At 50.5% G+C, this 27,215-nt stretch overlaps 2 protein-coding genes across 4 annotated transcripts; one reads left to right on the plus strand and one right to left on the minus strand.

Moving 5' to 3' along the window:
* Window positions 1–772: 772 nt before the first annotated feature.
* On the minus strand, window positions 773–26,750 carry HAGH (hydroxyacylglutathione hydrolase). Of its 3 annotated transcripts, none has more exons than XM_040253858.1 (9): window positions 26,735–26,750; window positions 11,469–11,641; window positions 10,905–10,969; window positions 8,822–8,939; window positions 7,641–7,749; window positions 6,836–6,939; window positions 6,221–6,322; window positions 2,799–2,878; window positions 773–2,392 (listed from the first exon to the last, which is right to left on the minus strand). In XM_040253858.1, the coding sequence occupies exons 2-9, from the start codon at window positions 11,571–11,573 to the stop codon at window positions 2,293–2,295; spliced, it is 783 nt and encodes a 260-aa protein (XP_040109792.1). In that variant the 5' UTR covers window positions 11,574–11,641; window positions 26,735–26,750; the 3' UTR covers window positions 773–2,292. The 3 variants fall into 3 exon arrangements, with proteins under 3 accessions (XP_040109792.1, XP_040109784.1, XP_040109801.1); XM_040253850.1 differs by lacking the exon at window positions 26,735–26,750 and adding an exon at window positions 14,003–14,135; XM_040253867.1 differs by lacking the exon at window positions 26,735–26,750 and adding an exon at window positions 13,016–13,139.
* FAHD1 (fumarylacetoacetate hydrolase domain containing 1) lies at window positions 14,239–15,871 on the plus strand. The gene has a single exon (XM_040253880.1). It carries the CDS (start codon window positions 14,518–14,520, stop codon window positions 15,181–15,183), a length of 666 nt encoding a protein of 221 aa, XP_040109814.1. The 5' UTR covers window positions 14,239–14,517; the 3' UTR covers window positions 15,184–15,871.
* Window positions 26,751–27,215: the final 465 nt, after the last annotated feature.

The raw sequence follows: 27,215 nt of genomic DNA on the forward strand, positions 1-27,215 counted from the left end.
GCCCAGGAGCATGCGACTGGGCACTGGAAGCTGCCTGGCCTGAGGAGTGAGTGCTGGGCCGGGCAGACGCGCCAGCAGCCCTCCTGCTGGCCCTCCAGGGCCCCGGGATCCCCTGGCAACACAGCCCGGCCTGCCTTGCTCGGCCCGCCCCTCTTGCCCGGCCCCAGCCTCTCCACCCCACTCTTGCATGACGGCCCAGCTCCTGGTGTTAGGACCCCCCGCACGCTGGAGACATCTCAGACTTGACCTGTGCCCTGTACACAGCACGCATGGCAGCAGAGGCCCTTGTGAATGGATGAGCAGTGTGCTCATTATTGGGAACGCTTCAGATCACAAAAAGTCACTTCTTCCCAGCCTAGTGAGTCGACATTACACCATCCCAGATGGCAGACAACGAACACCTTGGTCTTTACACAGAAGAGTAAAGAGCCAGGACTCTGCTGATGGATGAGGTTGGGCCGCGGTCCTGCGGTTGAAGAACCGTACAGGGACTGTGAGGCAGCGTCAGCACAGACAGACGGACAGATGGACGGGATGGAGGGCCGTGGAGCAGGCTGGACCCTTGGGTGCCGGCTTGCTGGGGCGGTGGGGGGTGCAGACGGGCAGGGACGTGAGGCGTCAGTCCCTCAGACACCAGCACAAACAGCTCGGCAACAAGAACCACAAACCAGAAGCCACTGGGTCAGATTACAGGGCGGCATCAGAGGTGGGAAAGAGTTGCTAAACAGGTTGCGAAACACAAAAACGTTTTTCATGAAGGAAAAAATATACATTTGACAACATCAAGAATTTCTTTAACAGACACCAGACAGTGCGGCCAGCAACAAACTAGAAGACTGCAAACACAGAAACAAAGAAATCATAAGATATGCAATGTTAAACAAAGGATTCCTAGTGATCAGTAAGAGAAACTTGGTAGCAACCAGTGAAGAAACCCAGGAGCAGAGGCGGGCCCCAGGAAGGAAATCGCAGTGGCCAGTGGGCCTGTGGAAGGTGGTCAGGAGCCAGGCAGATGCGTGAGAAGCCTGCAGAGCGCCTTCTGTGGCCCCAGACCAGCGAGGACAAGGGTTTGCACGTGGGGCAGACACCCCGAGCGCAGCGGAGATGCTGAGAAGGAAGCCCCACGTCCCTGGCACAGCTGCTGCCAGGGCCTGTGGCCGTGGGGCACCAGCGCAGCGGAGTGAGGACGCGCCCTACTGGCAGGAGGCAGCACCGCCACCACAAGTGTGCAAAGAGAAACGCTCCCTGCTGAGCACCCTGGGCTCTCGGAGGACGAGGAGGGGGCAGGACAGTGTGCGTGTTCCTCCTCACATTTCTGTAGATGAGGGATGCGGGCCCAGGGTGCTGGGGCACAGGGGCCTCTGGCAGCGGGTTCCAAGGAGGAGTGCTCACCCCCGTGCAATTGCTGTGCTGTTGGCGGAGCTCAGCGTCCTCGGGAGGGGCTGCCAACACCAGCCGCCTGGAGGGACGGACACGGTGCCCACGTCCTGAGGCTCCTGCACCCCGCATGTCCAGTCGCTGGTACAAAACCAAGGGGAGCGCCAGGAGGGCCCATGCAAACCACCTCCAGGTCTCCAGGGAGCTCGGTCTCCATAGAGAAAGCATCGTGGTTGGAGGGGAGCCCACACAGGCGGCTGTGGGGCGACGCAGGCCTGCTTGGCTGAGACAGGACCTAAGGGATCCAGGGAGACGGCGACAACTACGCTGTGCCATGACCCGTCTGGAGGAGGCGTCAAGGGGGCCTCACTGCAGCAGGTGGAACCAGAAACTGGTCCCTGGGAGAGTCCCAGGGCAGGCGGCCTTCACAGGGACGGTGCCCGGCCCGGGCCCCCACCGCACGCCAGCACACACCCGACACTGGCCACGACCCGTGAGCGGGGCCTCCTCTAGAGGCAGCTGGGGAGGGGCGGGGAGGGGGTGGCGATGCCAGGTGTCCGCTTGCAGGGGCAGGAAAAGGGGGCATGCCCACCCAATGGGGGCCTTGTTCTGGGAACCCAACTAGGGCGTGCTGGCTTCACCCGGGCCAGAGGGGGCAGCTCTTCCTGCGGTGTCATGTGGGGGCTTCACACGGCAACTGTAGGGGCGCCCATGGAAAGGTCGGCGACAACACACAGTCTGCAAGCAGAGCTCCCGGGAATAAACACTTTCTAAACTTCTTCTCTTATAAATATGCATTAGAACATTTGATAACACAAGCAAAGCACTCTGCAATTAATTTAAAATTAAACTGAGACGGAACTTCCTGCGGTCCTGGCCGGAGAGTCAGCCGGCACACCTGAGTGCCCACGGCTGCTAGTCCCGCGGCGCCTTGAACTGGTCCTTCTCTTTGCGGATGGCCCTCATGGCGGCCACAGGCTCCGTCTCGCCCGCGTGATGCTGCACCGTCTTCTCCCTGTGAAGCCAAGCGCCAGGCTGCAGGCTGCACCGAGACCCACGGCCCCACTGCCCCTCCCAGGCACCAGGGGAGAAGAGGGCCTGGAGGCTGCGGCAGCCAGTGGACAACCTGGGCATTCGCCACGATGGGAAACGTGCTGGCCGAGCCAGTCCCGCTGTGACCCAGCGACGCCCGCTCCACGCTGGCGTCCGGCACCACCCAGCACTTGGAGGCGCCCTGGGCACAAGTCTCATCACCTCCTGATCGCGACCTAGGGTCAGAAAGGACCCACACCCTCTCCAGGGTATCAAGAATAGTGCCCACTTTAAGAAATAGCATTTGCTTCACTGGCCGCACTTTAAGGAGAGTCGGGGGTGTGGACCCTGCCTGGTGTGCCGCGCAGCAGGGACGCCTGTGCCCTCACCTCACTCGCATGAATGGGTTGTAGGTGAACTCCTCGGCGATGGTGGACGGCACCGTGGGCTCCCCGACGCTGTACTTCTCCTGCAAGACAAGCGGGTCGCTTTAGTGCAGAAGCTTCTAAAGGGAACAGCTGAGCAAGCCTTCACACGTCGTCCACCTGAGAAGATCCAGTGAGCACACGGTGAACATGAACACAGGCCCTTCTCTGCCTGTGGAGAGGGGCACGAGCGCTCCAGCCGCCACCACGACCCACCACGACCCAGAGGTGCAGGGAGACGGGGGGCTTTCTGTCATTAATACAAAGCTTATGTTGTATATGACAGAAGTCACAACCAGCAAAAAGCCAGGAAACAGAAAGCACAGCCCCACCCCCAGGACAGCACATGGTTCGTGAGCACCTCACTGCCAAGAACGGTGGGGCAGCCAGTTCCTGGGAACCCTCCCCAGGGTGACACCCTGCAGAGGGCGGCTGTCATCACACAGTGCTCAGACAGCTCACCACCTCCACTCGGGACGCCCTCACACCTGATCAACACTGACCAGGGCAGATGGAGAGAAGATGCAGACGGGGACGCCTGGCCAACTGTTCACTGCTATAGAAACGCCTACAGGAAGAAGGCCAGAGTTAATAGCTGAGGGTCTCCACCCTCCCCGCAACCCCTGCCCCTCTACTGCTGGGCTCACCCTGAGGGCCACAGGGCCCAGGAGTGGACAGCCGCTGTTGACAGCCACGCTCAGGCTTCCTGACCATCAGGAGCCTTCATTCCCAAGGGTCCCACTCCCACCCACACTGTGAGCAGTGGCATCAGGACGCCTTCATGGGCTTCCCTGGTGGTCCAGGGGCTGAGTCCATACTCCCAATGCGGGGGGCCTGGGTTTGATCCTTGGTCAGGGAACTAGATCCCACATGCTGCAACTAAAGATCCCTCCAGCAGCTACTAAGACCCAGTACAGCCAAATAAAAGAGGGGAGATCACTACAGATCTAGCAGATATTGGAGGGGGTGGATTAGATCATACTGATCTAAAAGTTAAAACTACAAAGCTTCCAAAATAAGACAGGAGATTTTTTTTTTTTTGACCTTGGCAAAGCAAAGCCTTCTTAGATGGGAGATTAAAAGTATGAACTACAAAAGAAAACACACTGTACATCATCAAAATTTAATGTAAAAAAAAAATTTGCTTGCTCTGGAAAAGACAGTGTTGATAAAGGCAAGTCACAGAATGAGAAACTTCACAATAAATGTATCTGAAAAAGAACTTGTATCTAGAATAAACTAAAAAAAAAACTATTATTCAACAAGAAGACAATCAAGTTTTTCAAATGGGGAGAAAATCTGAATAAACACTAAACAATGACCAATAAGCGCATGGAAAGATGGTCAAAATTATTATGCACTAAGGAAATTTATTAAATGCAAATTATTAAAGTTATTAAATTATTATAATAAATTATTAAATTTATTAAATGCAAGTTAAAGCCACAATGAAACACTACTGCCTACCCATGAAGATGGCTAAAATGAAAAGATTGACAGTGCCAAGGGTCGGTGAGGGTGTGGAGCACCCGGAGCGCTCCTGTTTCACTGGTGGGGATATAAAACAACACAACCACGTGTCACACAAAGACCTGTACAGAGATGTTCACAGCAGCTTTATTCCCAATGGCCAATAACTAGAAAATGTCTATTGACAGGTGAATGGATAAGCAAAATGTGGTACGGTCAAACAGGAATGCCACTCAGCAATGAAAAGGAATGAACTGGTACATGCAGCAACATGAGTGAATCTCAAAATTATTCTGCTTGGTAAAAAAAAAAAGGTATGAGTACACTGTATAGTTCATTTGTATGAAATTCTAGAAAACGCGAACTAAGCTCTAATGGCCTCCTGGAGCAAGGCAGAGAAAACGAGACAGGAAGCTTTTGGAGGTGGAGACGTTCTAGGTCTATAAACATAGTGGGAGTCATTTAATCTGTCAAAATTCACTCAGTTCATTTTAAACAGAGGCAATTTCTTACATGTGAACTAAATTTCAACCAGCTTGAAAATAAAAAAGGAAACTATGAAAACTGTCAATAAGTTTGAAAACCTTGATGAAATTCCTTGAAAGACACTAGTTGCTAACAAAACTGACTCAAGAAAAGATAGCCCAGAAGAAAATCTGACAGCCCTACACAAATTAAAAACATCAATTCATAACAAAAAAAATCCTTCCACAAAAAAGAATTCAAGGTCCAGAAGACTTCATTAGTGAATTCTAACAAACACTAAAGGGAGAAATAATAACCACAGAAACACTCAGTAAACAGCAGGAGGCACTGCCAACTCTTTTCTGTGGCCAGCGCCACCTTCACATTAAGACAAAGACACGACAGGAAAATAGAACTATAAACCAACATCTCATAGACACCACCATGACTAAGGTTTGTCCAGAAAGCAAGGTTGGTGTAGCATTTGAAACCAACTGATATACTTCTCCAGATTAATAACAGTAAGGGAGAAAAAAAATGATTACATAATAGATGAAGAAAAATCATTTGACAAAATTCAACGTCTACTCGTGACAAAACTCTCAGAAAACCAGGAATATATGTGAACTTCATCAACTTGATAAAGAGAACTTTAAAAGAACTCACAACTAAAACAATTAGCTTCATGGTGAAAACCGGAATGCCTTCCCCCTAAGACTGGAAAAAAGCCAAAAGTGTCCACTCTCATCATGTCCACTTAACATTGTCCAAAAGATCTCAGCCAGTGCAATAAGGCAAAGTAATAATGAAATATATATTGGAAATACATTGGAAAAGAAGAAACGAAACTATCTTAATGTTGATGGCATGATTGAGTGCTAAGGAATCTATGAAAAAGATGCTAGACTGAGTCAAGCAGCCACAAGGACGCAAGATCAAAATACGAAAATCAATATTTCTAAAGACTTGATAAGCATGTCCAATAAAATCCATACCCATGAACTCTTTTGGAACACATCTGACAGTGTGTGCAAGATCTTTCATCTGGGAATTACAGAAGGCACCTGCAGGACGACACGCACCCCGGGACGAGCTGCGAGGCACGCTGGGGGCCAAGGCAGGAATAATGCCTTGCAGACGAGCAGCCTCCAAGGTGGCTTCCCCAAGCGGACAGGGGCCGGCACCTGCTGCTTTGGCCTCCCCTGGCTGCTGGCTGATAAGGATCCCAGGCCCAACCTGGACCCTCGAGTCAGAAAGGAGCTCAAGGAGACAGCTCTTGAGATCCCGGCCTCTGGCTCCACGTTGGGCTGGAACCCACCTGGTCTGCTGCTGCCCGCTGTCCCGAGGAGCCCTTTCTGCCTGCTCTGGAGCCAACGCTACAAGCGCTGTGCTCCCGGGAAGCGGCTTCACGGCGCCCGGCCCACAGGACCCCCCGCCTGCAGCCCGCTCACCTTGGCCCAGGCCAGTTTCTCCTGGATGGCGGTGTTGTTGGGCTCCACGTGGCGAGCAAACTTCAGGTTGTTGATGGTGTATTCGTGGCCACAGTACACTCTCTGAGGACAGAGCCAAACGCCAGCTCTGAGGAGGCTTGTGAACCCGCCTTCCAGCCCCTCAGAGATGGCATGAGGGGCCCGGGCCCATCGGGGGGCAGCGCCCACGAGACGTCCCTCAAGATAAGCACACGTCCTGTGTGTGTGTCGTGTCTGTGTGTGTTAGTCACTCAGTCATGTCTGACCCTTTGCGACCCCATGGACTGCAGCCCACCAGGCTCCTCTGTCCATGGGATTCTCCAGGTAAGAATTCTGAAGTGGGTCAGCCATTCCATCTCCATGGGATTTTCCCAACCCAAGGACTGAACCCACATCTCCTGCATTGCAGGCTTGATGCTAAATGACAATAAAAAGTACATTGAAGGAAAAACGTGCTTCCAGAAGCAGTGCCTCTACTGTCCTGCCCCTCCCAATGCAGGAAGGTTTGAGAGACCCCAGGGGTGTGGAGCTGGCCCAAGGGCTCAGCAGGAGGTGAGGGTCTTGCTGCCACTGGCGAGCAGACAGGACACTGCCTACCGTGTCTGGAGGGAGCCTGCCGAGGACCTCGAGCAGGGCTTTGTACATCTCATCCGCTGTCCCTTCATAGAACTTTCCACAGCCAGCCACAAACAAGGTGTCACCTGCGAGGCAGGACAGCATGGAGCTAGGGGGCTGCCGGCCACACACGCCCCCGTTAGGGCTGCTGCTCAGCTCCATGGCCAGGCCTCTCTCTGCCCCCTGTGCTGACCCGGCCACAGCCTCGGACCTGCCCCCCACCCGACAGGGCCCAGGGCCCAGGGCCCCCCCGAGTCTGGGTGCCACCCTCTCCACACCTTTAACCTCCCACCGCATTGACTGGCTCCACCAGGCCCCAAGCAGCTGCTCAGACGCAAGCCTGGCTGCTCCCCTCACTGCCCATTCCTATCAGCCCTGGCTCTCAGACCACCCGCCAAACGCAAGTTTCTCCCCACCTGCCCAGCAGCCCCTCCCAGGCCAGGCTGTCCTGTGACCCCTAAATTCTGACAGCCAGCACTGTCCTGCCAGACGCCCACAATCTCACTGGCCCCGCCTGGACCCTCCAGGGACCCCTCACACAGGACCACAGCTCCCAGGGGCCCTGGAGATGGGACGGAAGCCTGGCCGGGAGGGGACACTCCGCCCAGTGCCCACCAGGGCTGCCTGGCCCCTGGGTGTGTTTGCGCCAAGGCCCAGGCTCTACCCCAAACACTGGGGTCCACACAGCTCAGCATAGTCTGCCTGGCAGGATACACTCTCTGCTTTGCCCAGAGGTTTACAGAAAACACCAGGCCCCGCAGCTCACACCTGAGCACTCTACACTCACCTGTGAACACAGCGGGCGGCTCGGGACTGTTGGGCTTGGTCACAAAGTAACAGATGTGTCCAGAAGTGTGACACGGCGTCGACAGGCACTTGACATGGAGAGACCCCACCTGAAACAGAGCACACCGGACTGTGTCCCTGCGTGCAGGGGGCCTGTCTGCAGGCCCACAGGTTCTCCTGGACTCCGCCAGCCCCCTGGCGCGAGCTGCCATCAAGGGCAATGGGGCTTGACGCTGCTCCACCCCGCGAGGGCGGGACTTGCTGGTGACCACGGGACCCAGGCCTGGAGGTGCAGGGACCCCCAATAAGCCAGTGCTTGCTGGTGTGCCCAACCAGAGGGCTGATCTTATTGTCTCCTCAAAGCTAGGCCAAGTCGGCACCAGGCATCTTGCAGGGAAGACGGTTTCTTCTTGGTTGCTTGGCCTATTGTTCCCTTCTCCACCTCCACCCCAGCCCCAGTCTTTACTTTCTAACCTGCCCGAAACGGAAATGATGTCTCTGTGTGCCCTCCGCCTGGCTCACCAAATGCTAACAGGCCCACCTGGATGGCAGCTGCAGTCCACACATGTCCTGACGCGCTGCCCAGACGCCCCAGCTGCCTCTCCTGAGCAAAGGCCACCCTCCCGTGTGACCTCGCTGTCGTCCTCTCCCAGGAAATGCACCACTGATGGGAAAGAGGACCCCGCAGAGTCATATTTCAGCGTCCCAGGCGCCGCAAGGGCTCCCTGGCAGCCCAGTCAGGAAGGAGTCTGCCTGTGAGGCAAGAGACCCGGATTCGACCCCTGGGTCGAGATCCCCTGGAGGAGGAAATGGCAACCCACTCTGGTATTCTTGCCTGGAGAAGGCCATGGACAGAAGGCGGGCTACGGTCCATGGGGTCACAAAGAGTCAGACGTGACTGAGCGACTGAACCACCAGGCGTCTCAAAGCCCCGCCTCCGGCTTCTCCGCCAGTCACCATCTACACACTGACCTGCTCGCCAGACTCTCGGCAGAGGGACTGTGCAGGCCAGGCAGGCCCTAGAGCACGTCCGCCTGTGTGCAGGCTGAGCTGTCTCCACAGCTGAGCCCTCAGTGCCCCTCTGGGTCCCTGGGGCGAGCCAGGGGACTGCCAGAGGTGGCGGGCACAGGGCCTGGAGCCCGGCAGGACCACACATGAGCCCTGCTGTCGGTCCCTCCTCACCTGCAGTGTGGACAGGTGTGTGACCTTGTGCGTCAGGGCCCCGATCCGGTCATCACCCCCGTACACCTTCAACCCAGGCTCCAGCTTGACCAGCTTCTCGTTCCCGCCAGCATGGTCCCTGGAGGTCAGAAAGGGGGAGCTGGGGCTGCTGCTGATACACAGAGGGTGTGCCCACTTCCACACCGCGACCAAACGGAGTTTTTATTTTGCCCAGTTATGTTTCTCTGAAGTAAAAACGCACCTTCCTGTTCTCGTCCATCATTTGGCTCTGCTGAGAAGAACATTCTCAGACAACCCGTCCCCATGAGAGGCCCCTGCCATGCCCCCTCCGTGCTGCGGCAGAAGCTTCTGGAGCAGATGAAGCAAACTGCACGCCCTGAATGACCCTTGTGCCCCCAGCTCCCAGACTCCAGGTGCACCAGAGTCACCTAGGATCTGGGAACAGTGAGGCCTGACCCCTAGCCGCATGCGCTGATGCCCTGGGCACCCTGATGCCCTGGGCCTGGGGCATGCCCTGCAGGCTGAGTTTGAAAAGCCGTCAGGTGACCCTGATTCACAGCCCAGACAGGCCCACTCCGAGCAGATCTAAACCACCAGCACCCAGCTGCCAGGGGCAGTGTCACCGAGGGATAGGCCAGCTCAGAACGACCTCCCCAGGAGGCTCAGTGGTGCAGCCAGCGGCAAGGCACCCCCTGGACACGCACACAGGAGCTCCCCACACCACCCAGTTCAAGAGAAGAGCTCCATGCCGTGGCCTTGCTGGGGGAGAAACACACCAGGACAAGCCCTGTGGGGCCCTGAACACAGGGCAGGGCCGGGGTGTCCTGCGCCTGAAGATTAGCCTTTCCAGGCTGAGGCGGGGGCTTTCCAATCACCAGGGCACACCTGCCTCTCACTACACACTCACCCACAGGCCCAGCAACAGCAGTACTCCGAGATAAGAGCAGGCCACCCTTGGCCCTCCTTGTGGGGCTGATACCCGCAGGCCGAGCCAACCGCGAGGCACACACAGTGCTGGCCTGGGAAACACCGCCTCTAAGTGGCAGGGGGACACGGGCCACACCCTGCAGCTCAGTCTGGGTCCTGGTTTAGTTTGTAACACACCCCAATGTGGGAAAAGCCACGTGTGATTGCGGGGGTTGCTCAGTGCCAGAAAGTCACACTGGGAGAAGTTGGGAGGCGGAGGCCCTGCAGCCCACGGAGGCCACACTGGGCGGAGCTCCCGAGAGCAGCCACAGAGCACCCAGGAGCCACCGCAGGCCCGAGCCCCTAAATCAAGAAGTAATGCCTGAGGCCCCGGAGGCTCAGCCACCCCAAAGGTCTGCAGTTACATCAACCAACAAGTTTCCAACACTTAACAGACTCTAGCCAACCACATCCACACGACACTCCCACAGATGTTGGAAGGACTCCCTTTACCCTGGGACACGCCCCGAGCTCGGCCAAGCGCCACAGGAGCAGGTTCAAAGACGCTCACTGCCCTTGGGCAGTTATTTGGAAAAGAATATTCAGAGCCAAGTAAAGATTTTTTTCCTAGCTTTGAAGAGCCTCAAAAGTTTCAGCAGGGCCCTGGGCAGGCAACTCTAGGCCTAAGACCCAAACATCAGAGCTTTTTCTATCCTTTAGCTTTCAAGTATCTAAAAAATCACAAACTCTTCAAAAATGACAGCTTGATTTTCAAAAACACTAATGTCTAGACCAGCTTATTCTCCAACATTGAGGCCAGCTTCCCACCACACAAGCTCAAGAGCTTGCAAAGATGTTGCTAGAGGCTCAGCCACGGCCCCAGGACCCTGGCTTGAGCCTCTGCCCTCAGGGCCCCCGAATCACCAGGCCTGAGGGACGTGGGGCAGCAGCGCAGAGGCGGGTGCCCGGAAGCCCCGTCAGAGCCCCACTGGGGCTGACCCTCAGCTCACAGCTATGGAGGGGAGAAGGGCTGCCAGGGGCCCCGTGGGGGTCCCCCAGGAACCTGCACACCCCGGCCTGCCCGCCCGGTGGATGCTTCTCCTCGGGGCATGTGCAGCACAGCTGCGAGGCCCAGGGCCCTGCTGGCACAGAGAAGGCTGGGCCCCGGAGCACTCACCAGTGGTGGTGGGTGGTGAGCACTGTGGTCAGCTTCACGCCGTGCTTCCTCACCGTTTCCACCACCTGCAACCAAACAGGCGGCAGCACACAGGCCCGTCACGCCCCAGCCCCAGCCCATCCATCAGCCTGCAGGTGGGGCTGCCCAGGGAGCTGGCCCACCTACCCCGACTCCAGGAGGGCAGAGTGATGAGGAGGCCTTTTCTCGTGACCCGCGGGGCAGTTCAGGCCGCGCACGACCTCTCCAAGCCCCTCCAGCCAAGACCACCCCCTGAAGGCAGTGCCAAGGGGCACAAAGCCTGGAGGAGGCAGCGGTGCTAGAAGGGCCCCTGCCTCTCCCGCCCACGTTCTCTGCACACAGGAGCCCTTCCTTTCCACACCAAAGCCTTTGGTGGCCTCCAGCCCCTCACTGCTCCTTTGCCCTGATAACTGAGTGGTGGGACACTATTTCCTTTTTCAAAAACCAAATGGGTTAATTTCTGTTTAGCTTTGGCTGGGTTGCAAGGGCCCTGGGTTATCAAACTCATCAGGAGACGGAAAAGGGGTCCTGGACCTGGCCTCCCACCTTCTGGGGCTGCACCGGATCCACAATGGCCGCCTCCTTGGTGTCCTCATCAATGAGCAGGTACATGTAATTATCAGTCAGAGCGGGCAGTAACTCCACCTTCATGGTGCCCTGATCCACGGTCAAGCTCTTCCTTAAACCCAAGTGGTGGAGGCTTCCCAGCAGGGCTGGACCTGAAGACAAAGTGCAGTTCCAGTCAGCGTCCACATGAGGCCACGCTGGGCCGAGACTTCAAAGCCAGCACTCGGCCCCTCAGCCCCGCAGGACAGACGTCCGCGGAAGCAAGATCCCAGGGAAGCAATGTGCAGAGCCTCGGCATGAGAGGTTTTCTAAGTTTCCTTAGAAAAGAGGAGGATACCCTCATTAACCACTTCCATGAGGAGAATACAGAACACGGCTCATGTTCATATTCGTGGAAATTGGCTCTTTCACTCTTAGGGTCCCTCTTTTCTTTCTCAAGGGCTCTAAAAGGACACGATAGCCAGCGTGACTGCAATTCAAACCTCTGCGAGAGGCGCCTACAGTCAGCTCTGGGGTTCTTCACACCTGATTCGGAGAAAGAAAGAGGGAAACCACAAAGAGGGAAACCCAGAGTGAAAGCGCCAGGTGGGCTCTTCTCCATCTCTGCGAGCTGAGGAAGCCTGAGTCCCCTGCAGCGACTCACAGCCCTTCTCAGGTCACGCGCCAAAGAAAAGCAGATTCTCGAATGGCAGGGACTTGAAATCTGGATGATGCATAAAACCCCTCCCGCACAGCCTGAGATATGGGAGAGCTGGCCACATCTGTTTGAGATTCAAGTGTGCAGGACACAGAACCACTGTCCAACTGAGGCAAAGGAGGCAGCCAGGGTGGGCTGAGAGTGACCACAGAGCAAAAGCATCCTGCGCCCCAGAGACAGGGGCCAAAATACTTTCCACAACGAAACCCCTATTTAGTCTGGTAAGTGCTAGGATGGGGCCTCTCCAAGAAAGGGATCCAGAAAGTGGGCGGCATCGACACACTGACTGACTGACTGACTGACTGGCTGGCTGGCTGACAGAATGGCTGAGTGACAGACTGACTAACAGACAGACTGACTGGCTGACTGACAGGACACCTCTGATGCAGAGCTCGCAGTCATCTGCCATGCCCAGGGAACTGCCTGAACTGCAGCGTTAAGGGACACAGAGGTGTGACAACCAGTTGGGCTTTATCCAGCCCCTTCTCCTCAGGCTCGGCAAGAAAACCTATTTTTCTACAATTGGGTTTCTGCGCTATGCCACCTGCTGTCAGCCCCCATATTCGGAATCTGAGCCCCAGGAAGACTACGAAGCAGAGTCAGGGCCGAGTCTTGAGACACACGGTGTCTGGCTTCTCTGGACCTGGGAAGCTCCTTCCTCACCACAGCAGAGGGCTGAGCACCCTCTGAATGAGGCAGCCACATCCTGCTGATCCCCTCCAGTCCCATTTCCACCACCTGTCTGCCTCCTAACACAGAAACTCAGCTGACCCTTTAACGGGTCCCTACATGGAAAAACCCAGCTCTTCCCTTAGATACGGTGACACACCATGCACCCCAGCCGCCCTCTGCTCCGGGTGAGGTCTGACATGGCCAAGGAGGGCTTCTACCTGCTCCTTCTCCGCACCCAGGGCCCCGTGGTCACTCAGCTCACTGCTCCAAAATCTCAGCTTAACCTACCACCCCTATTGCTACATCAGCCTGATAAGGTATCAGGAAATAAACCGCGATTTCAAAATCAAGGTCAAAACATTTTAAGCAAGCAAGAGGTAATAGGGTGAAAATCGAATCTGACAGCTGTCCGATCAGGGACCAGGAGGTCAGGCCATCCAACGCCTCCCGTTTTAGAGGCCGGGATAGGAGAACTAGGGAGGGCAAGGGTCCAGCAACTCGCCGGCCACAGTTCATGTGAAAAGCCGGGATCCACTTCGTGGAGCACACGCAGCACGCTCGCCGTGCGGATTCAGGCACTGGTGCATCGCCCCAGGGCTTCAGAAGTGTGGGGCTTGCATGGGCTAGTGGGGGCGGACGCGTGTGGGGGAGCCCTCGACAACCGCAGTCCGGGACGACCGGGGCGCTCGCTGGCTGCCAGGCAGACCCCGGGAAAGCAGGGGTCCCGAGAGGGGGGCCCCCGAACGCCCCCGCAACACACATTTCCTTACATAGCACAAATCCGTCAACACCCCCCAAATGACAAGTTACCCCACTCTGTCTTCAGCCCTCTCAGAGTCTGACTCAACTGTTGGGCGGCCTTTGCCTGACCCCAATCGGCCTGCCCGCCGGCGTCAGCGAGGGCTTACAATCCTGTGTCAGTAAAAAACATCGTCAGCCACGGCGGCCCCGCCCGTGCGGGACCCGCGCTAGACCACCTCAGGGAGCGCGACCGGCCCAACCGCCGTTAGCCCGGCTACGACGCCGGTCGGGCGGCTCGCCTAGCCTCCGCGGGCCGGCTGCCCTGTCCCAGGGCCCTGACAGGCCAGCTCCTGGGCGCCCGGGGCTTCCCGGCCCCGCGTCAGCCCCGCCCCGGCCCACCTACCCAGGCCGAGACGAGCGCAGGCGGCTCCCAGCTCAGTGACGCTCCAGCGGCCGAGCAGCCCGCGGCCCAGCACCATGACCGGGGCGGCGGGCAGGCGGCGGAGGCGGCTGCGGCGCGAGAGGCGGGCTGCACCCGCCGGAGTCTACACACCGCGGCCAATCAGCGCCCGCCGCCCCGCCCCCAGCCAATCAGCGCCCGCGTCCCAGCCCGTGCCCGCCGCTCGCCCCGTCCCCCGGCCAATCAGCGCCCGCGTCCACACCGGACCCTGCCCGTCTGAGGACCTGAGGGCGATCCGGAGGCACCTTCTCCAGCCTCCGCCTCTCTGTGGGGACGGGGCCTGGCAGCCCCGGGGCAGCCACTGGACAGCCGCTACCTACAAGACGAGCGCCGCGACTTCCGGGCACCCGGCGGAGTCCGCGGCCCGGCTCCCGAGGTAATTGGTCCTCTCTTGCTAGCCGTCGGCGTCCGTGGCCGGCCGGGCAGGGTCCACGTGACTCCAGGCAGCAGGCAGGAGCATGGCCGCCAGCAGGCCGCTGTCCCGCTTCTGGGAGTGGGGGAAGAACATCGTGTGCGTGGGCCGCAACTACGCGGACCACGTCCGGGAGATGCAGAGCGCCGCGCCCAGCGAGCCGGTGCTCTTCCTGAAGCCGTCCACCGCCTACGCCCCCGAGGGCTCGCCGGTGCTCGTGCCCGCCTACACCCGCAACCTGCACCACGAGCTCGAGCTCGCCGTGGTGATGGGCAAGCGCTGCTGCGCCGTCCCGGAGGCCGCGGCCATGGACTACGTGGCCGGCTATGCCCTGTGCCTGGACATGACCGCCAGGGACGTGCAAGACGAGTGCAAGAAGAAGGGGCTGCCATGGACTCTGGCCAAGAGTTTCACGGCCTCCTGCCCGGTCAGTGCCTTCGTGCCCAAAGAGAAGATCCGTGACCCTCACAACCTGAAGCTCTGGCTCAAGGTCAACGGCGAACTCAGGCAGGAGGGTGAGACATCCTCCATGATTTTTTCCATCCCCTACATCATCAGCTACGTTTCTAAGATCATGACCTTGGAAGAAGGAGATATTATCTTGACCGGGACGCCAAAGGGAGTGGGACCCGTTAAAGAAAATGATGAGATCCAGGCTGGCATACATGGCGTCCTCAGTATGAAGTTCAAGGTGGAGAGGCCAGAATATTGAGTGTATATTATACAAAGCACCCTAACTTCTTAACATACGTTTCAGGGGGAAAGGAAATGAGAGACAAAAGCAAGCAACGGTTATTTAATTAAACGTGACAATCCTTTAAGAAGAAACCAATTGTTAAAAATGATTGGGTTGCTGTGCCTCAACCCGAGGAAGATGGACCCTCGAAGAAAACCTGACCTTTAGAAGAGCTGGGCTAGAAATGGAAATGAAAAACAATGTCTCCTAGGAAACAGGAAGTCAAGATGTTCAAAAGACTTACTTTCTTTTTCTAAAACTGGACTGGACTAGACTTTTCAGTGGGTCGCTCAAGGACCACGTGTTCAAGACTTAAAATCTGCCGAAGGAAGTGGAAAAACACGTTTCATCAGTGTTTCCTAAAGTTCCTTTATGATCATGAAAACCATCTGGAGGTATTTATAAAAATAAAAATTTCCAATTACTGGACCATCCGATGTGCAATGTGTTATTTAATGGACTCAATCTCTGGCACTCCAAGTGATTCTTATCACAGAAATATGGAGAAACACTACTCCACATAGTTAACTTAAAGTTTTATTTAATAAGTGAGCAATTGATGAAGACCTCACTCATTTAGTTAGGGTGTGTATTCTGGCCCATAGAGTCTGAGTTTGGGGTATAATTTTGAAACTGTTTTTTCCTAAATAAATATGCTATTGTTTGTGTGGTCTAAAAGTGTACTTTTTTCCCCCAGTAGTGGTTATGAGGGACACATCCTCACTAAGGAGCTTCAGACCTTGGTATTTGGCCTTTGGTTTCCTGAGCGCTGTGCTTTATTAACAGAGTTGATCAGCACCTGTACCTCACACCCAGTGATAAGGAAGCTTCAGGGAAGTAAAATGGCCTGGGAGTGCTGCTTTTACTTTCCCCTGCTCCCTTCTCTGGGTTTTCCAGGTAGCTCAGTGGTAAAGGATCTGCCTGCTAATGCAGGAGACATGGGTTGGATCCGTAGTTGGGGAAGATCCGCTGGAGGAGGGCATGGCAACCCACTCCAGTACTCTTGCCTGGAGAATCCCATGGACAAAGGAGCCTGGCAGGGGTCCTTTGCATGGGGTCGCAAAGAGTCAGGCACAACTGAGCACTCACACACCCTTCTCTGCAAAATACTAGGTGAGGTGCACAGCTGTCAGAGTGCCTGGTGGAGTCCTTTAGGCTTAGGCAGGGTCTCCTGCTGTTAGCCTGAACAGAAGGCACCTGCTGGCTCCTAACGCTTATTGACCACTTAGTACTACTAGGCACCGTGCCAAGAGTTTTTTTGTGTAGTATTTAATCCTCAACAAAGCTATGAGGTTGGTACTATTACTACCATCCCTGTTACAGAGACAGAGATTAGCCAGCCTGAAGTGGCAGAGCCACAATGTAACAGCCATCCCAAGACGGAAACCTGAAGTCTTTTTCCCCCCCATTTTTTAGCATATAGTTGATTCATAATGTTGTGCCAATCTCTGCTATACAGCAAAGTGCTTCAGATTTACTCATGTATATATTCCATTATGGTTTATCCCAGGAGATTGGATAAAGTTCCCTGTGCTATACACTAGGACCTTGTTTTTCCATTCTAAGTATGGAAAACCTAAAGTTGTGACCACACTGCAGGCTGCATCTTTGAAGTAGATATATTAGAAAGTTCAAACATTTAGGTATCCTGAAAGCTCCAATTTATAATTTATTATGAGGAAGTGTCAGAGTTCAATTTGTTTCTAAAACATCACACTATCTTCTTTCCTCTTCACCCAGAGTTGGACATAATTTAGTGACTGAACAATAACAACAATCTTCCTTTATCTTTTTTGTTTTTGACTGCATCCGAGATATAGCAGCGAAAGCCCAGAACTCTAACCACTGAGCAAGTGGGGAACACCCTTTTATCTTTTAATAAAATTTCTTTTTAAAATGCTTAAGCAATAGATATTTTTAATAGAAGATTCAGAAATTATGCATAAGCCAAAAAACCAGAACACCCTAAATTCCATACACCCAGAGATGGTCCAAGTTAAGCATTTGGTGTGCATTCTTCCAAATCTGCAGATGTAATTGTGATCTTTTAAATAGAATTAGTTCATGCCATACAGTTTCCTAACCTTTTCCACTGTCTGTCATAACTGTCTTCCCATGTTGGCACATTTCTGAACTATTTTCAGTGACTGCTTGCCGTGAAGTCAGGCCTCCATTTCTGGCCGCTCAGGTCGTCTTTAACTATTTGCTGGTCAGTCAGTTCAGTCACTCAGTCGTGTCCAACTCTTTGCGACCACATGAATCACAGCATGCCAGGCCTCTCTGTCCATCACCAACTCTCAGAGTTCACTCAGACTCACGTCCATCGAGTCAGCGATGCCATCCAGCCATCTCATCCTCTGTCGTCCCCTTCTGCCCCCCAATCCCTCCCAGCATCAGTCTTTTCCAATGAGTCAACTCTTCACATGAGGTGGCCAAAGTACTGGAGGTTCAGCTTTAGCATCATTCCTTCCAAAGAAATCCCAGGGCTGATCTCCTTCAGAATGGACTGGTTGGATCTCCTTGCAGTCCAAGGGATTCTCAAGAGTCTTCTCCAACACCACAGTTCAAAAGCATTAATTCTTAGGTGCTCAGCTTTCTTCATAGTCCAGCTCACATCCATACATGACCAGTGGAGAAACCATAACCTTGACTAGATGGACCTTTGTTGGCAAAATAATGCCTCTGCTTTTCAATATGCTATCTAGGTTGGTCATAACTTTTCTTCCAAGGAGTAAGCGTCTTTTAATTTCATGGCTGCAATCACCATCTGCAGTGATTTTGGAGCCCCCCAAAATAAAGTCTGACACTGTTTCTACTGTTTCCCCATCTATTTCCCGTGAAGTGATGGGACCAGATGCCATGATCTTAGTTTTCTGAATGTTGAGCTTTAATCCAACTTTTTCACTCTCCTCTTTCACTTTCATCAAGAGGCTTTTTAGTTCCTCTTCACTCTCTGCCATAAATGTGGTGTCATCTGCATATCTGAGGTTATTGATATTTCTCCCGGCAATCTTGATTCCAGCTTGTGCTTCTTCCAGCCCAGCATTTCTCATGATGTACTCTGCATGTAAGTTAAATAAGCAGGGTGACAATATACAGCCTTGATGTACTCCTTTTCCTATTTGGAACCAGTGTGTTGTTCCATGTCCAGTTCTAACTGTTGCTTCCTGACCTGTATATAGGTTTCTCAAGAGGCAGGTCAGGTGGTCTGGTATTCTCATCTCTTTCAGAATTTTCCACAGTTTATTGTGATCCACACAGTCAAAGGCTTTGGCATAGTCAATAAAGCAGAAATAGATGTTTTTCTGGAACTCTTGCTTTTTGGATGATCCCGTGGATGTTGGCAATTTGATCTCTGGTTCCTCTGCCTTTTCTAAAACCAGCTTGAACATCTGGAAGTTCACGGTTCACGTATTGCTGAAGCCTGGCTTGGAGAATTTTGAGCATTACTTTACTAGCGTGTGAGATGAGTGCAATTGTGCGGTAGTTTGAGCATTCGTTGGCATTGCCTTTCTTTGGGATTGGAATGAAAACTGACCTTTTACAGTCCTGTGGCCACTGCTGAGTTTTCCAAATTTGCTGGCATATTGAGTGCAGCACTTTCACAGCATCATCTTTCAGAATTTGAAATAGCTCCACTGGAATTCCATCACTTTCACTAGCTTTGTTCATAGTGATGCTTTCTAAGGCCCACTTGACTTCACATTCCAGGATGTCTGGCTCTAGGTGAGTGATCACACCATTGTGGTTATCAAGGGTCATCAAGATCTTCTTTGTATAGTTTTTCCGTGTATTCTTGCCACCTCTTCTTAATATCTTCTGTTTCTGTTAGGTCCATACCATTTCTGTCCTTTATCGAGCCCATCTTTGCGTGAAATGTTCTCTTGGTATCTCTAATTTTCTTGAAGAGATCTCTAGTCTTTCCCATTCTGTTCTTTTCCTCTATTTCTTTGCGTTGATTGCTGAGGAAGGCTTTCTTATCTCTTCTTGCTATTCTTTGGAACTCTGCATTCAGATGCTTATATCTTTCTTTTTCTCCTTTGCTTTTCGCTTCTCTTCTTTTCACAGCTATTTGTAAGGCCTCCCTAGACAGCCATTTTGCTTTTTTGCATTTCTTTTCCATGGGGATGGTCTTGATCCCTGTCTCCTGTACAATGTCACGAACCTCACTCAGTCCATAGTTCATCAGGCACTCTATCTATCAGATCTAGGCCCTTAAATCTATTTCTCACTTCCACTGTATAATCATAAGGGATTTGATTTAGGTCATACTTGAATGGTCTAGTGGTTTTCCCTACTTTCTTCAATTTAAGTCTGAATTTGGCAATAAGGAGTTCATGATCTGAGCCACAGTCAGCTCCTGGTTTTGTGCTGACTGTGTAGAGCTTCTCCATCTTTGGCTGCAAAGAATATAATCAATCTGATTTTGGTGTTGATCATCTGGTGATGTCCATGTGTAGATTTTTCTCTTGTGTTGTTTGAAGAGGGTGTTTGCTGGTGGTTGTTCCCTTTGGCTAAGGAGGCATCCCAGGGACTCAGTAGTAAAGAATCTGCCTGCCAAGGCAGGAGACACGGGTTCAATCAATGGGTCAGGAAGATACCCTGGAGTAGGAAATGGCAACCCACTACAGTATCCTTGCCTGGAAAATCTCTGAACAGAGGAGGTTGGTGGGCTACAGTCTGTGGGGTCGCAAAGAGTCAGAAGTGACTGAGCATGCATGAGCACACAGAACCTTAATAACCAAAAGAAGCCAGAAAGTATTAATAGACTTTGTCCTTTGGCTAGGTTCCCATGTAGTTTGGGAACCTAGCCAAAAAGAGCGGAATCAAGGGTGTGTTTTTATTGAGAGTTTATTAGTAAAACTATCAGATACAGGGTCCAACTGAATCAAGTCTACCAGAGCTGACAGATCTGAAAGCAAGCTAAAGGTACGGCAGGAGTAGTGTCTGCATGTGGCCCCTTGGGTGGACAAGCCAGCACCCAGAGAATGTACGGAGCCCCCCAGTGTCAGTGTTCACTCCAGTGGTGGCACAAGCTTTGTCACAGACGGTTGCTGTCAGCATTGCAGGTGCAGCACACAAACTCCCTGGCTGCAAGAAACAAAAAGAGACACCAATTCTCACAATTCCTGATGTTGGTAAAATCGCAATAGTCCTAATACTCAGAAAGTACATTTTCCTCAACTTCTATTTTGAATAAATTTAAACCTAGAAATTGAGAGACTAATGCAACAAACTCCATATACCCTGCATTAAATTCAACAATTGCTGACATTTGCTGTGTTCATTCTCTCTCCTCCCACCCCTCACCTTGTATGCCATAGGATCTCAAAGTGTCTGACACGGAATGACTAACCACTTCACTTTCAATTTTCACTTCTCCTGTAACTCCCCCCAGGGTCGTTCTCCAACCTTCATAGAAGTTGAGGGTTAGGTGCCTACCGGAGATCTGGGTGGAGCCCAATACTCCTCTAGATGTTACACAGCTTTCTAATGCTTTGCTACTAGAAACAATGATGCAAGGAATATCCTCCATACACAACAGTTTACACTTGTTTATTTCCTTAGGAAAAGTCTTAGAAGTGAAATTGATTAAATAGTTTGTACTTTACATTTTGATACTTTTTGCCCAATTGCCTAGAGGAAAAAGGATATAAAAATTTGTACTTGACAAGAGTGTTAAAGAAAACCTTTTTGCCCACACCTTAGTCAACACTGGGTATTGTGGCTGTGGTCTTTTTAATTTGTATTTCTTTGATTAATAGGGAAACTGGAATTTCCCTGGTGGTCCAGTGGTTGGAAGTCTGCCTGCCAGTGCAGGGGACGCTAGTTTGATCCCTCGTCTGGGAGGTTCCCTCATGCTGAGGAGCAGCTGGGCCCGGGTGACACAACTACTGAGCCGCATGCCTGGAGCCTGAGTGCCACAAGAGAAGCCACCACAGTGCACTGCCACGAAGAGTAGCCTCCACTTGCCAGAACTAGAGAAAGCCTGCATGCAGCCAAAGAGACCCAGTGCAGCCAAAAATAAATAAATAAATAAAATTTTTTAAAATAGTGAAGCTGACATCTTTTCATGTGTTTATACACAGTTATCTCTTTAACAATATCTGTGGGGCACATCTTTGGTGTAGATGCTGGTTCAATATCTGGTTTCTAGGAAGTTTTATGTTTCTTTGCAATACAGTTAATTCATATGTTAAAATCTTCTTGCATTCTAAAGGGAGAGAAAAGTAATTGTAGTCTAAAATTCAAGCTGTTAAAGCAGAATAGACTTAATACAACAAATATATTGCCACATATGAATGTCAATGAAATTGCTATACCTCGACATATTATATTGCTATACCTCGATTTATATTACTGATACTTACTGATTATATACTAAGTGCTTGAGTCTAAGCATTTTAGATACACTAACTCATTTAGTCCTCGGTTCAGTTCAGTTGCTCAGTCATGTACGACTCTTTGCGACCCCTTGGACTACAGCAGGCAAGGCTTCCCTGTCCATCACCAACTCCCGGAGCTTGCTCAAACTCATGTCCGTCAACCATGACGTGGTGATGCCATGCAACTATCTCATCCTCTGTTGTCCCCTTCTCTTCCTGCCTTCAGTCTTTCCCAGCATCAGAGTCTTTTCCAATGAGTCAGTTCTTCATACCAGGTGGTCAAAGTATTAGAACTTCAGCTTCAATCAGTCCTTCCAATGAATATTCAGGGTTGGTTTCCTTTAGGATTGACTGGTTGGATCTCCTTGCAGTCCAAGGGACTCTCAAACACCACAGTTCAAAAGCATCAATTCTTCAGTGCTCAGCTTTCTTTATGGTCCAACTCTCACATCCATACACAACTACTGGAAAAACCATAGCTTTGACTAGACAGACCTTTGTTGGCAAAGTAATGTCTCTTTTTTAATATGCTGTCTAGGTCATAGCTTTTCTTCCAAGGAGCAAGCATCTTTTAATTTCATGGCTGCAGTCACCATCTGCAGTGATTTTGGAGCCCAAGGAAATAAAGTCTCTCACTGTTTCCATTGTTTCCCCATCTATTTGCCATGAAGTGATGGGACCGGATGCCATGATCTTAGTTTTTTGAATGTTGAGTTTAAAGCCAGCTTTTTCACTCTCCTCTTTCACTTTCATCAAGAGGCTCTTTAGTTCTTCTTCACTTTCTGACATAAGGGTGGTGTCATCTGCATATCTGAGGTTATTGATATTTCTCCTGGTAATCTTGATTCCAGCTTGTGCTTCATCCAGCCCATCATTTTGCATGATGTACTCTGCATATAAGTTAAATAAGCAGGGTGACAATATACAGCTTTGACGTACTCCTTTCCCAATTTGGAACCAGTCCGTTGTTCCAAGTCCAGTTCTAACTATTGCTTCTTGACCTGCATACAGATTTCTCAGGAGGCAGGTAAGGTGGTATGGCATTCCCATCTCTTGAAGAACTTTCCAGTTTGTTGTGATCCACACAGTCAAAGACTTTGGCATAGTCAATAAAGCAGAAATAGATGTTTTCCTGGAACTCTCTTGCTTTTATGATGATCCAACAGATGTTGGCAATTTGATCTCTGGTTCCTCTGCCTTTTTAAATTCAGCTTGAACAACTGGAAGTTCACCATTCACATACCGTTGAAGCCTGGCTTGGAGAATTTTGAGCATTACTTTGCTAGCATGCGAGATGAGTGCAATTGCGCGTTAGTTTGAATATTCTTTGACATTGCCTTTCTTTGGGGTTGGAATGAAAACTGACCTTTTCCAGTCCCGTGGCCACTGCTGAGTTTTCCAAATTTGCTGGTATATTGAGTATGCCAGCACCATCTATTAGGATTTGAAATAGCTCAGCTGGAATTACATCATCTCCACTAGGTTTATTTATAGTGATGCTTCCCAAGGCCCACTTGTCTTTGGACTCCAGGATGCCTGGCTCTAGGTGATTGATCACACCATTGTGGTTATCAAGGGTCATCAAGATCTTCTTTGTATAGTTTTTCCGTGTATTCTTGCCACCTCTTCTTAATATCTTCTGTTTCTGTTAGGTCCATACCATTTCTGTCCTTTATTGTGCCCATCTTTGCACAAAATGTTCCCTTGGTATCTCTAATTTTCTTGAAGAGATCTCTAGTCTTTCCCATTCTGTTGTTTTCCTCTATTTCTTTGCATTGATCACCGAGGAAGGCTTTCTTATCTCTCCTTGCTATTCTTAGGAACTCTGCATTCAGATGGGTATATCTTTCCTTTTCTCCTTTGCCTTCAGCTTCTCTTCTTTTCTCAGCTGTTTGTAAGGCCTCCTCAGACAACCATTTTGCCTTCTTTGCATTTCTTTTTCTTGGGGATGGTCTTGATCACTGTCTCCAGTACAATGTCACAACCCCCTGTCCATAGTTCTTCAGGCACTCACTCTATCAGATCTAATCCCTTGAATCTATTTGTCACTTCTATTGTCCAATCATAAGGGATTTGATTTAGGTCATACCTGAATGGTCTAGTGGTTTTTCTACTTTCTTCAACTTAAGTCTGAATTTGACAATAAGGAATTCATGATCTGAGCCACAGTCAGCTCCTGGTCTTTTTTTTTTTTTTTTGCTGACTGTATAGAGTTTCTCCATCTTTGGCTGCAAAGAATATAATCAATCTGATTTCAGTATTGACCATCTGGTGATGTCCATCTGTAGAGTCTTCTCTTGTGTTGTTAGAAGAGGATGTTTGCTATGACCAGTGCATTCTCTTGGCAAAACTCTGTTTTAGTCTTAACAGTTTCCAACAGGAGTTGGTATTATTATCCCTATTTACCAGAGGGGAAGCACAAATGTGGAGAATCTCAGAGCTAGGGCCCATCCTGCAAGTAGCAACTGGGGTTTGAGCCTGCAGCCACAGAGCCTGTCCACTTAGCCACCTCCAAATCTACCTCCTCTAACTTGGTCTTCATGTCCCATCTATAAAATGGGCAAAATACCAGTAACTGCATAAACCAGATAAGATAAAGTGCTTATCACAAAATCCATCACATTCAATAATGTGACATTATTGCAGCAACTTAATAATCTAGAAACTTACCCCAAAGAAATAATTAAGAATGTGGGCCAAAGATTTAGCTATAGTCATTATTTGTAACAGCAAAAAGTGGGAAACACTTTAAGTGTCAAGTGTTATCACATTGATTACATTCACTATTCTATACATGCTCAGTTGTGTCTGACTCTTTGTGACCCTATGGACTATAACCTGCCAGGCTCCTCTGTCCTTGGGATTCTCCAGGCAAGAATACTGGAGTGGGTTGCCATTTCCTCCTACACGGGATCTTCCCCACCTAGGGATCGAACCTGTGTCTCCTGCGTCTCCTGCATCGACAGGTAGATTCTTTACCACTGAGCCACCCAGGAAGCCATTCACTATCCTATGCTCATATAATAAAATAATGGGCAGTCATTGAAACTATGCAGAATATTTAATAGCATGAAAAGTTTATTATAAATTATTAAGTATAAAAGTAGATTATAGTATAACCTATTTGTAAATCATAATTTTGGTTTAATTTTATAAATTACATGTTTTAACATAGAAAGATGGATAGAGAGATGATTTTTTAAAAAGTCAGGAAAGACATTTACAGAAATGTGGGATGCATGTACACAAATATTCATGGCAGCCATGATTGGCTAATCATTAAAGCCAAAAGTTGATACAGCCCAACTGTCTACCAAGACATGAATAAACAAAGAAAAGGTGGTGAATTTATCCAATTCATACATACTACTCAGCCACAAAAAGGAATGAAATTCTGACTCATTGTAACATGGATGAACCTTGAAAACTTTATCCTCAGAAAAACAAGGTAGACACAAAAGGACAAATACTGTATGATTCCATGTGTACCAGGTACCTAGAATAGTTAGATTCATAGAGACTGAGTACATTACAGATTGCCGGAGACTAGGGTAGGGGCAAATGGGAGTTATTGTATCTTAATGAGTACAGAATTTCAATTTGTGATGATTAAAATCTGGAATAGAGAGTGGTGATGTTTATACAAAATTGTGAATGTACTTATTGCCACTCAAATCATACTCTTAAAAATGGTTAGAATGATAAATTTTATGTGATGTATATTTTACCACAATTCTTTTTAAAAAATGCATAATAAAAGAATGTTTCCTACTAGTTTAAAAAATTTGGGAATGGAGATTATGGGTTTTCTTTTCTTTATCTTTCTTTTGGGGGGAGAAGTTATCTATTATTTCCTCTAATTTTTCTACAATAAACATGTAAAACTTTATAATAAAAATATTTAAAAAGCAAAAACAAGGACTTCCCCAGTAGTTAAAAATCTGCTTTGCAATGCAGGGGACATGGGTTGGATCCCTGGTCAGGGAACTAGGATCCCACATGTCGTGGGGCAACAAAGCCCACATGCCACAAGTAAGGAACCTGATCCCACATGACACAACTAAGACCCAATGCAGCCAAACAAATATTTTTTTAAAAAGACAAAAACAGCTCCAGGTTCCTCAAGAAGAGTAAAAGGTGGATCAATGTATGTACAGCATATTGTAAAACAAAACAAAACCCTTACCAAAGCAGAATTAGGAAAGGAATATTGTGCTTAAATGAACCACTCATAGAAGATTAGGAAAAATCAGAGTCATCCAACTGTTTATAAAGCAATACAGAATATGCAGATCAAAGTCACTAGGATCAGGAAGAGCAGCTTCCGGAGAGCAGAGGAAAAGCAGATTCTGGGCAGAGGGGTTGTGGACTTTGTGTTGACAGGGCAGAATGCTTCTTTCTTTTACTTGTTTAAGTGCCTGTATTCAGCTAAAAAAAAGCCCAATTTTAGATGTTGACAGTTTGTAGCCTTCATTCCATAAATGTGTTAAGTTAAGCCTTGTGAAGCACTTCTGATTCAGTGCAGCTTGACAGCTAGCCCTATAGATTCCTACTTTATCAGAAGAAATAAGTGACTGGGATGTCCCTCTGGTGACAGGCATGGTGTCTCCTTGGTTAAATGCTAGTGGACTGAGAGGTTACCATGGTAGCAGTGAGGAGGTCACACAGAGCCCTCACAGGCCTTGGTTAGGGCCCCTGGGCACTGCGTATGTGCCTACTCTGGGAATGCTGGCCCAGGTGTTGGCACTCTGGGGCATGCTGCTAGAGGTCAGGGCCCTAGCAGGCCTGACACAGCAGCTCTGGACACACTGTTTGGGCGAAGCATTCTCACCCTACACAGCTCTCTTTCTTGCCTTCCTCCCCTCCCTGTCCACCTTCACAGTCACTCTGATAAACACACTCACCCCCTTCCCACAGGGGAAAGGAAAGAAGCCCTTCAATCAAGTACACTTGATATCTGCATACCTATGGTCACGTCCTTAATTACTTCATTTATCACCACAATTTTGGCACACTGGGGGTCAACTCATATCCCTCCCCCATGGTTGCACATGATAAAAGCCAGAGAAAACCCTACAACAAGGTAAGTTTATCTCCCAACACCAGAACACCAGACTTACAAAGGAATTTCGTATACTTACTTTTTCTTTTTATCACTCCTGCGGTGGGTGGTGGGTGGTGATCTTTAAATCGCCAGACTCAAATTACATTGGCCAAACCTCCCACACCTTGGATCAACACTGACCGTGGTGACGGGTCTGTGCCTTGAAGCAAGAGACCAGTGACTGGAGATGGTGGTGTGGGCTGAGTAGAGTGCTCTGGGGCTGCTGCAAAGACAGCTGGAGTGGGGCCGTGTCCAGTCAAAGCTGAGAAGTCTCCCACGTCTGCAAGTTCCCAGGACTCAGCACAGCTCATGAAACTTCTGAAGCTGATCTCCTCCCAGTTGATTCAGACACACAAGTGTCAAGCCTGAGTCAGCAAGCCTTCACAAGCTTTGGCTAGCTCTGATGTGTCATCAGAGAAGGCAACAGATTAAAAAAGGTCTACAGCATGTAAAGCAGCTGTACAGTATTGCCCGTGGACGTCTGCTGTCCCCACCTGGCACAGGGAGAACATGCTGTC

The sequence above is a fragment of the Oryx dammah genome, unplaced genomic scaffold (genome assembly GCF_014754425.2).
Source record: "Oryx dammah isolate SB20612 unplaced genomic scaffold, SCBI_Odam_1.1 HiC_scaffold_2, whole genome shotgun sequence".
Taxonomy (NCBI): Eukaryota; Metazoa; Chordata; class Mammalia; order Artiodactyla; family Bovidae; genus Oryx; species Oryx dammah.

Bases quoted from the DNA above. Each gene is read 5' to 3' on its own strand.
- HAGH (XM_040253850.1), bottom strand. From the start codon at position 14,078: ATGGTGCTGGGCCGCGGGCTGCTCGGCCGCTGGAGCGTCACTGAGCTG. The intron at 11,642-14,002 runs GTAGGTGGGCCG...CTTTGTCTTCAG, and splicing joins CTGCGCTCGTCTCGGCCTGG to GTCCAGCCCTGCTGGGAAGC. The intron at 6,323-6,835 runs GTAGGCAGTGTC...CTCTGTCCTCAG, and splicing joins GCAGGCTCCCTCCAGACACG to AGAGTGTACTGTGGCCACGA.
- FAHD1 (XM_040253880.1), top strand. From the start codon at position 14,518: ATGGCCGCCAGCAGGCCGCTGTCCCGCTTCTGGGAGTGGGGGAAGAAC.